At 42.5% G+C, this 11,271-nt stretch overlaps 1 protein-coding gene across 1 annotated transcript in view; it reads right to left on the minus strand.

The window, feature by feature from the left end:
• Slamf6 (SLAM family member 6) overlaps nucleotides 1-10,939 on the minus strand; it is a 28,254-nt gene extending 17,315 nt beyond the window's left edge. Inside the window, exon 1 of the mRNA XM_026789973.1 lies at nucleotides 10,844-10,939. Within this exon, the coding sequence (XP_026645774.1) occupies nucleotides 10,844-10,925 (82 nt within the window). The 5' untranslated portion in view covers nucleotides 10,926-10,939. The remainder of the gene's footprint in view (nucleotides 1-10,843) is intronic.
• Between the last annotated feature and the right edge of the window lie 332 nt (nucleotides 10,940-11,271).

An 11,271-nucleotide genomic window follows, 5' to 3' on the forward strand; every position in this document is an offset into this window, starting at 1 on the left:
ACCTCCTTGTAGTGCATGAAGATGAAGATCGGAAGGTACTGAACATGTTCAAAAGACCACTAGATGATGGGATTTGTCCTAGAGGAAACACAGAATTTTTTTTTCCTGAGTTGGACACAGATGCTTTTAATCACTCTGGACCAATACCTTTGGTGTGGATACTGACATTCTGGGACTCCAAGTGCTCTGCTGGCTGTAAATATGGAAGAGTAGAGCCAGGATAGAAGTTGGAAAGATGCTTCATGATGGCTCTGGCTGTGGCAGGCTACTTGGCACAATGGGGGCCGGTAGGATACATAGAAAGCATCCCTTTGGTACTCTATAAACCACTGGAGGACCACTTGGACTATGGAGAGGGTGCTGATATTCTCTGGTGATAGCAAACCAGGGAACATGATCTCATACTTTTCATGTTCCGACCAATGGATGACATGTTTCTGGGAACATGAATAGTGTCTGACTTAACTTTTTTTCTCCAGAAGTTGCTTCAGAGTATTCAATGAAAGCTATGCAGACTGAAATTAGAATGTAGAAAGCCACTTGACCAGTGGGAATTGACTTTGCAAGGTATTAGTAAATGTAGCATACTTTGGAGAAGTAGAAAAGTATATGGAAAACAGTGTTTCGGGAAGCATAAGGCATAGATAGGCCTAAGATGACTCTGAAAAAGAATGGAAAGTCACAAGAGACTCTGGTTTTTCTAACCTAGAACACTTAGGACTATTCATCTTCAAAGGAGATATGGGGGGCTGTTTAACTTCCCAGGCAATGAATTCAGAGTGAAAAGAAGTGGGGACTGATTTATTGAGCAAGTTGACAGAGAAAGGAAGAGAAACATAGGGTAGACCTTTTAGGTAGAGGTGGGATGAGGGAAAGGTGGCCATAGGGATAACAAGAGCCATTGGTAAATTTACAGAAAAGGGACAGGACATGGAGAATGGCTTTAAAGATATGGTGGAAAGGAATGTTGAAAACACAGAGCTGTTTCTGAGGAGGAAGCCAAAGTGTGGCTCAGAAGAACAAGTGTGGTATCAGTTTTGAATGGAGGTTTTCTTCCAACAACGTAAGCAAGAATGAGGCTAAGACCTTTATAGGAGAAGGAAGACATTTAGACACTTCATGTAGCTTGATCTCAAAATTGTAAGACGAATTGATTGGATAGGTCCTGAAGGAAAGTATTCTTGGATCATTCTCCAAGATAGACTATATATGAAAGTACAAAACAAGTATCAAAAAATTCTAAATGTCTCAAATAATAGAAAAACTCTTCTTTGACTACTATGGAATAAAACCAGAAATCAAGGACAGAAAGATAAACAAAAACTGCACAGAAAATTTCAGAGTTAGACTCCATTGTGTAAACCAGTCGATGGACTAAAGAGGAAATCAGTGGATTTAGACTGTAGTTTGAGAGGTGTGAAATGGAAGCACAGCATGCCAAAACATAGAGGTACAGCAAAAGCACGGAACAGAGGAGTGTTTCTAGCTCTGAATACTTACAGTAAGAAAGGAGGAAGATCTCAAGTCAATAATTTAACAAGGCAGAAGACAGCAAAAAAGTCAAAGAAAAAGAAAACAAGCACACAAACAAAAATCCCAACACTCCAGCGATTCTTAATCTGTGGGTTGCGACCTTTGGAAAGCACATATTTCTGAGGGTCTTAGGAACTGAGACTCTGCTCAGTAGCAAAATTACAGTTATGAAACAGCAACAAAAATAAATTTACGGTTATGGGTTCTTAGGAGCATCGGAAATAGGTATTTTCCAATGGTTGTGACCTTCAAGCTCAGAATCACTGAGGTACTGAATATGGAAAATTCCTTAGCAAAATAGTAACAAACCAAACTGAACAACACCATGAGTTTAAACATTGTGATTAAATGAAATTTATCTCACAAGATGCAAATTGGGCAGTGGCGGCTCAAGCCTTTAATCTCAGCACTTGGGATCTCTAATCCCAGTACATTGGCCACCATAGTCTACAAAGAGAGTTCCAGGACAGTCAAGGCCACACAGAGAAATTCCATCTTAAAAAAACAAAAGCAAAACAACAAAAAACAAGACAGAACAAAATAACAACAAAACAATGCACTCTAAGGATAATAACAAAACAAAGGGGAAAAAAAAAGAGACACATTATCTCCTTTGATAGGGAAAAGGATTTGAGAAAGCCCAACACTCTTTGAGAACCCAGGGAAGAGAGGGGACATTTATAACCTGATGAAAGTCATTTATGAAAACCTGCAGCTAGCATTCTACTTAATATATGTCAACGTGAGACAAGCTGAAGTCATCTGAGAGGAGGGACTCCCCGTTAAGAAAACGCTTCCATAAGAGAGGGATGTAGGCAAGCCTGTAGGACATTTTCTCAATTAGTGAAAGATGGGAGAGGGCACAACCTATTATAGGTGGTGTCACATTTGGGCTGGTTCTATAAGCAGGCTGAGCAATGGGGAGCCATTGGGGAGCAAACTAGTAAACAGCATCTCCCCATAGTGCTTCTGCACCAGATCCTGCCCCCCCCCCCATTTCTTGCTTTGCTTGAGTTTCTGCCCTGACTTCCTTCAATGATAAATAATGATATGGAAATGTAAGCCAAATAAACCCTTTCCTCACCAACTCGTGTTTTGGTCATGACATTTCATTACAGCAGCAGAAACCCTGGCTGAGACAATACGCAAGACTGAATGTCTTCCAGTTAAGGCTGGGAGAAAATGATATCCACTTCTACCACCTCTATTCCGTGTTGTTCTAGCAGATCCAGCCAGAGAAAATAGGTAAGAAAAAGAAACAAAAAGCATATCAATTGTAAAAAACAAAAAGTAAAATGATTCCTGCTCATAGATGCTATGGCCATGTAAGCAGAAATTCCTTACGAATCCACAAAAGTAACCAGAGCTAATAAGTGAATTCAGCAAAATTGCAGGTCACAAGATCACACATACAGAAACTAGTTTGGCTGGGTATAGTGGCTCATGCCTTTAAACTCAGCACTTGGGGAGGGGCAAAGGCAAGTAATCTCTGTGAGTGCAAGGCCAGTCTGGTCTTCACAGTGGGCTCCAGGATACCCAGGGCTGTGAAGAGAGAAGTTGTCTCAACCAGCAAACAAAAACAAAGCCCAACAAAAACTAGTGTTTGCATTTGTCTACACTAGCAATGAAGAACAATCTAGCAAGGAAATGAAGAAAACAAATTCCACCTACAATAGTACCCGGAAGAACAACATAGCTAGGGCTCCATAGATTAGTATTAACCTTGGCCATAGATGCTGATTCTGTCATGGGCAAGAGTTAACGCAGTGACTCATAGTCAAAGGGTGGGAATAGATGACTAGTTAGTGCTCATCCCTAAAAAGGACATCATTTCAACACCACAAGGCTCAGGAAACATCAGGGAAGATGATGTGGAAAGAATATAAGAGGCAGAGAATGTGGAGGGGTGCCAAGAAATGCTGTTTTCTAGACATGACATCACAGTGCCACTCCTGAACTCACAGCAAGCTACGGTGACTTGCACAAGATCAAACCAACAAAATGGGTCAACATCCTAGCAGGCAGCACTAACTGAATTCAGCAGGTTACAGAAGCATCAACAATACCCCACAAAACATCTCAGTTCCAGGCACAGATGCCCCATGTGAGTTTTTGGTCAGGGAGGTCCTAGCGGAGCCTCAAAGATGCTGGCATTTGCAATTGCTCTTGGCTGCCTGTCATAAGAACACGGTAAGACCCTGTTGCTGCCTGTCATAAGAACACGGTAAGACCCTATTGCTGTAGAGTCCGCTCATTTTGGATACAGGATATAGTGAAACCAACCTCTAACTTATCAGGATACTCTCTTGCTGCTGGCCAACTTATATAGTTCCAGAAGGTTTTACGTAAGCTGCTAAGGGAGAAAGATATCAATGTTCTCTCTCAGCGCTGGACCTCCCATGCTACAACACTGACATGCGGGCAAGGTATGCCTTTTGGTTCAACAGTAGCATGAAAGGTTCTGGGGGGAAACCAACTATTTTCTGATCAGATATAAGGCCTGTTGCACAGGAGAGATTTTGTACCTGGTATGTTAGCATGGTGAGAAGACTTTAATGGGGGAATTCATAAATTCATAAATGGGCGCTGGACAAGGAAGAGGGAACCTACTATTGTTTGCAGAATTTTGCTAAATGTTCATTCAGTCAAACTGAGTTCTAAACATTTGTGTGTATACCCACAAATTTGTGATGCTCTCTACTTTGGTCAGGGTAGCTTCTTCTTCTTCTATTTTTTTTTTTTTGTGACTGGTATTAATTCATAGACTCATGATTAGCCAAAGTACTGGGTATAAATAACTCTGGGTGCTCAATTGTGAATGGGTCATTTATACCGACTTCTTCTCACCATCCAAGGCTCAGGGGCCTCAAAGAAGAGGAAGAGAAAAGAATGCAGAGCCGTGAAATACCATCTAGATGTGAAAGGGACGTTGTTTATAATGACTCACAGCAGCTGTGGTTACCTGCAGAAGAGAAGCCAGCCAAAATTTCACACATATCAGAGGGGCTGATGGCAGATGATGGCTGCTGAGGGAGAGAAAGTCACTCTCTTTTGGGAATGTGGCTGATAATAGGTTGTTCATGCCCCAGTGGTTAGCCACACGCTCATATGCATATGGGCAGCACTAATTGGACTCAGAGGCTCATTAAATGGCAGCCTACATAAAAGAAGAAGAAGAAGGATAACATGAAGCCGAGAGACAGGCAAAGTGGGGCGGGATTGCCAAAGCGGAGTGGGAGAGAGGAAGCGGTGAATGGATGCCATCAGTGCACACTGGATAGATGTATGGAACTTTCAGAGAAAATAAAAGTTTCTATAGAACAATGAGTCTATTAATCAAATGTCAAAGCAGCTTTCATAATGGAAGAAAATCTTTACCAGCTCTCTAGCCTAGTGGAGGATTAATATCTACAATATGCAAAGAACTGAAACAGCTAAACACCCCAAACCACACAACCTAATCAAAAACAGGCCTTGGAAATGGGCAGAGAATTTTCAAAAGGAGGAATGTAGAATACTAATAAATATTTTAAAAAGTGTTCAGTATCCTCTCCCACGAGGGCAATGAAAATCAAAACTCGTCTGAGATTCCATTTCAGGTTGGTCAGAATGGCCAACATGACAAACACAAATGACTGCAAATGAAGATGTGGGTGGAGAGAAACCTTGTCCACTATTAGTAATGTACAGTGGAGTGGAGGTTCCTCAAAAACACTAAACATAGAACTCGCGTATGGTCCAGAAATAGCAAAGGTTCCCACACCTACACAACTATGCTCACTGATGCTCTGTTCACAGCTAGGAAACAGATTCATCCTTGATGACCACTAACAGATGAGCGAATAATTAAAATGTCATACATACACGCTACAGAGTTTTTTAAAATATTTATTTATTTACTTATTATGTACATACAATATTCTGTTTGTGTGTATGCCTGCAGGCCAGAAGAGGGAACCAGACCTCATTACAGATGGCTGTGAGCCACCATGTGATTGCTGGGAATTGAACTCAGGACCTTTGGAAGAGCAGGCAATGCTCTTAACCACTGAGCCATCTCTCCAGCCCCAGAGTTTTTATTCATTTATAAAAAATGAAATTATGTACATTTGTTACTTTTTTTCCTAGAATTAGGAGAAAAAGAAGAAAAAAATAAAAAAAAATTAAAAAAAAGAAATTATGAAAATGTAGGGGAAATGGGTGGAACTAAAATCTTCTTGAATGAAATAACCAAGACCTAGGAAGACAAATGCCACATGTTCTTTCTCCTATGACAGATCCTAGCATCAAATTTTTATTATTTTAGTGTTAAAGCTAAAAAAAGGTTGATACTAAGTAATTGTTCAAGTCCCTGTAACAAACCAACATTTTCAGTTATAAAACAATACAACTCAGGCAGTTAAGTATTTCTGAATGTGAAAAAGAATTAGTTGCTATCTTTGTGGAAAAGAAGAAGAAGAAGAAGGAGAAGGAGAAGAAGAAAAGAAAGAAAGAAAAAGAAAAGATGCTGGGATAAATACAAAAGAATGGAGCTAAATTCCTGTCTCTCACACCAACTTAAACTATAACTGGGTGTGCCAGCACATGCCATCAGCCTCAACATTTGGAGACAGAAGCAGGAAGATCTCTATAAGTTTTAGTCCTATCTGGTCTACATAGTGAGTTCCAGGTCAGCCAAGACTACTAGTGAATCCCTGTCTCAACAAAGCAAAACTCAAACTATGTCAAGTATTTGTAAGAGTTAAATGTATAAAACTTGTAGAAAAAAACAGAAAAGTTGGGCTGGGGATACAGCCAGTGGCAGTGTACTTGCTTAGCGCACACACAGCTCTAGATGTGAGCTATAAACAACCATAGGGGCCGATGTTAATGATCTTGAATTTGACAATGAATTCTTAGATATGATACCTAAAACACACTGAAAGAAAAAAAAATAGGTAAATTCTATTATATCAAAACTAAAAGAAGTGTATCAAAGGATGTTAGGATACAATATCTTAGCAGATCCTCACATTCTGTCAGATGGGACACAGTAGGTCAGCCATTATATGCCTTCATTTAGTTGCTCAATGGGTGCAGAAAGTTAGGGTTGGCTAGGAGATTGGGACAAGAAGAAATGGGAAAATGGGAGGTGAAGAACAGCTTTCTCTCTCTCCCTCTCTCTGTTAGTTTGATCCAAAGGTCTTGAAGCGCAAACTCTACCTCTGAGCTACGTCCCCAGCCTGGAATTTTCTTTTTGAATGATGGGCATTTTGATCGCAGAACATGTGCTATGTGAATTTCATCTGGAAAATAAAAAACCAGCTGGGCAACGGTGGTGCATGCCTTTAATCCCAGCACTCAGGAGGCAGAGGCAGGTGGATTTCTGTGAGTTTGAGGCCAGCCTGACCTTCAGAATGAGGTCCAGGACAGGCACCAAGGCTACACAGAGAAACCCTTTCTTGAAAAACCAACCAATCAACTAAACAAACAAACAAACAAAAAACCCCTAAAACTCAACAACCAAAACACCAAAAACAAACAAACAAACAAACAAACAAAAAAAAAACCCCAACCAAACAAAAGCCAAAGGCCTTAGTGTGAGTGAAGGAAACAATCCGAGCTCGATCTGGAGTGAGGGACCCAGAGTGGAGAGGCGTGAGGACAGGAAGGGGAGAGATCACAGGGTGTGGGGGAGGGGAGAGAGAAACACGACCGAACACAAAGCCCGAGCAATGGAAAATCATGTGTATTTGAGCATAATAACAAGATATGAAACAGCACTCTGCCTTTGACGAGGTAAAATAACCATTTGAACAGCGGATGGCTCCCAAAGAGAAGGTAACGGCACTCGGGGGAGGGGCGTCGTTAGTCAACAACAATCTGCTAGCCGTACACACTTTTGTCTCAAAAAGTTCAGAACCAGGGCTGCCGGTGTAGTTCAAACGGCAGGATGATAGCATGCTTGAGGCCCAGGTTGGGTCCTTAGCTGCAAAATAAGTGGAAGGAGGAGAGAAGGAAGGGAAGAGGGTGGGAGGGAGGGAGATTTGAGAGCCAGCCCACATGTTTTTCCTTTCCCTGTCCATCCGGTCACTGCTCTTCCCTGGGCCCCACAGCACCTGTATCTGCATCCTCCAAATTCACCCCAAGAATTAGTTCCTATTTTCCTCTGGCACCCGTTTCAGTGTGACTACGTTTCAGAACCGCGCTTCTCAAGGCGCGGTCCATGGGCAGGCAACCCTGATGGCACCTGGGAGTTTGTTAGAAATGCAGATGTTTACAGCTTCCTCTCAGAGTCTCCGTTCTAGTAAAATTCTCAGTGATATATACAGGAAAGTTTGGCAAATTCCTACGTGGAAAGAATTAAGTAGAGAAGTAGCTGAGATCCACCACGGTGCTTGATTTCCTCTATAACTGCTACTTTGCTTTCAGGGTTTTTCCACTTTGGTTTGCTGTAGAGCCCAGGTTGCCTCAGTATCCTGTACTGGGATTAAAAGCAGGCATCATCACACCTGGATGTCAGACTAGGTCCAAAAAATGTTTTTGATAGGATCTATTAATTATATGTGGTTAACAGGTTTCATTGTATTTTCATACATGTATATATTTTGATCATGTTTACCCACAGTGCCCTGTCTGATCCCTTCCCACTCCTGTTAATCTTTTCAAGTAATCTGTCTTCTATTTTGTTCTTTTTTCTTTTTCCCTCTGATGAGCCAATGAGTTTCTTAGGGTTGCTTATAGGAGTAAGGGGTTATGTACGGAGGTCAGGACACCTTACGAGAGGTCACACCACTGAGGAAAATGTCTCTCCCTACCCAACCAACCATTAACCACTTAAAAGTCCCTAGGGAGGAGTGGGCCTGATTGGCCTCCTCCAGCTCCTTGACAGGATGTTGCTAGGCCTAATTTTGTGCATGTCTTGTGCTGGTAGTCACAGCTGCTGTTCATTGAAGAGTACAAGGGTCAGGTCACATGGTAGGTTAGTTTTGCACCCAAGGAAATAAGTTAAAGGGAATGAAGGGGGCTGGGGTGAGGCATAAATTGGCTAAGTGCTTGCTATGCAATCAGGACCATCCGAGTTCAGATCCACAGTACCCAAGTCCAAAGTCAAGGGAAGGTAATGTAAAGCCAGTGCTGTTAACTTAGGCCTGAGAGGCAGGAGGAGCCCTGGGGCTTACTGATCAGTCAGCCTAGCCAAAAGAGCAAGCTTGGGGATCATTGAGAGCCCCATCTCAAAAGACAAAGGTAGAGAGAAACAGTCATTGAAGACACTCAGTGGATGCCCTACACGTTTGTAAACAGGCAGGAATAAGTAAACACTCAGAGGTGCACCCAAAAGAAGGAAGATTAGATTTCCAACGTGGTTTGTCTTTGCGCTAAGTTTCTCAAATGGAATCAGGATGTGTCTCACCTATCTGAAAGCTGTAGCGAGTGAGCTATTCTCTCCGTCTTCTCTGAGAGCATCTTTGTCCTACATACTTGCCACAGCGGCCTTGTCTTTCCTCCCTCGCCCACTCTAAACTCTTCCCTGCTCCGTTTCCCTCTCTATTTAACTTCAGGTATCATTTGCACCTATTCCAGAAAGTTCTTCCTCACCGAGTCCAGAGCAGCTCCCTTGTTTTTGGTGCCCTGCCTAGCCTCCACTTTCCACCTCGGGCGGGGCCGCAACCACAGTTCCGCTCCGCTGAGGGGTTTCTGAGCACCTGCCTCTATCTCCTGCGGGTTCAGTCAACCATCACTTACACTCGGCCTCACAGCTGTGTGGCAGCGGCTGTTACTTGGGCTCTGCACCTTGTTTCCTCACCCACAGATGGGGACTGAGCCTCACATCTCACAGGCTTCTTATAAGAAGAATCCACGAGATGGAGGGGTGGGGGGCGGATTTTAATAAGAGGACTCTCAGGAATTTCCTGTCTTATAGCGATAAATGTGAGGTTAAACACTCAAGTTGCTGGCCTGTCCCAGGTCAGGCAGTGGTAACACAGACACGAGGAAAATATTTCTTGTCTTTTTCTGCATCTTGTTTGTATTTCCCAAGGTTCTATCCTCCTTCCTCTGTTCTCCTTAGCTTGACTTAGTCTCTATTCTCAGCCTTAGTCTTGTGACTCACCTTCTAGCTACTTTCAGGAATTGCCTCTTGTCGATAGGACTGATATCATAAAGATCCAGAGGAGCTGACCTCTGTTCCTATCTTTGACGGTCCTGTCTGCTGTATGACTTCCTTCCTCTTTTTCTTTCTCTCTTTCTCGCTCATTTCTTCAGAATTATTTGTTGCTAGCCAGTGCACATTTTACTTGTTTAGAGCTTATCTTCCCTGCCAAGATGTTAATTCCTCAAGAAGAGAAAGTTTTGCTGATGTTGACTTAGGTCCTGATGTAGCTCCTGAAACTGCTACAGTCCATTCTGTAGGCATTTTAGAACGGTTCTCCAATGACTTAATGAACCTTCCTTTCCTCTTATTTCTGTTTTCAATTAATCTAGTTAGTTCTACGTCTGCAGTATGTCTTGATTTTTCTTGAGTTACTGACAGGTTTAGGCAACTGATTTTTGTTGTTGTTGTTGTTTGCTTTTCAGCCTCTTGCTGGCTAATGAAATTTTGGCAAGTTATTTAAATGATCATAATCTCAATTTCTTGTGTTAACATGAAGCTCTTAATAGAATAAATCCACATATATGCCATAAGACTTCTAAACATAATGCATGTTTAATATGTAGCCCATTTCTGGAGCAAAATAAATGCTAGCTTTTTTTTTTTTTCAGTGAACTCCCTCAGAGTTAGGTCTGAGTTAGTAACCTTTGGTCACTTTTCCTAGGGCACTTCAGCCCAGATGGACACCCTGTGACTTCTCAAACTTGATGTGAGCCTTCCTGCTCTTGTAACAGACAGCAGGAAGAAGCAGGCTCAGTCAGTCCGGTCCCAACTGCAGTGCTGGGTTTTCAGTATTTGAATGAAGAGTGAAGTTCAGAAAAAATAATAAATCCCCCTGAAGATACATAGTATCACAGAGTCTAAAATGTAGAAGACTCCCCACCCTCAAACTTATTTTTGTACCACAACATGCTGGTCACAAACAGTCCTGACTTACAAAGCCTCATTTTCCATGCCCCAGGAAACACTTTCCTTCCAGTCAGCCCCATCTGAAATTGTTTGCCCTAACTCAGTGGCGCCACAGTCTGAGGGCAGCAGTTTGCTATAAATCACCTCAAACTTCCTCGGTCTCTGAACAGAGAACCAGGCAGTCAGCCCGATCTAGATGACTTAGATTGAGCAAGCTGTCCCTAAGAAGGGACTCAATCAGCGACAATATCAGTGTCCACAGACATTTACCTGAGCCAAGGCAGAAGACAAGTGGGAACAGCCAGATGATCTGACGGGCGGAGTCAGGCACCGGAGCCCTCGAGACAGCCATTCTTTCACAAGCTTGTCTCTGAGACTTCCCTTTCCTCTAGTGATGTGAGCTCTTCCTCTGCGTTAGCAAGTCTTTGGTTATTGATCTTTACCGTCACACATTGCTCATAGAAATAGCTTGTATAAGTTAAGACTCCTAGTAATGAGGGATAAGGAACCTGAACTGGCCATCTGTAACCAGCCAAGACTTCCAGTGAAGGGATTGGAACATCAATTCAGCCACAAACCTTTGACCTACAATTTCCTGTCTACAGGCTGTGATGAAGTAAAGGTGGTGCAGATGGTGGGAGTGGCCACCAATGACTGGACCAGCTTCAGACCCACGCTACTCAGAGGAAGCCCATGCC

Source organism: Microtus ochrogaster, unplaced genomic scaffold, assembly GCF_000317375.1.
Source record: "Microtus ochrogaster isolate Prairie Vole_2 unplaced genomic scaffold, MicOch1.0 UNK35, whole genome shotgun sequence".
Taxonomy (NCBI): domain Eukaryota; kingdom Metazoa; phylum Chordata; class Mammalia; order Rodentia; family Cricetidae; genus Microtus; species Microtus ochrogaster.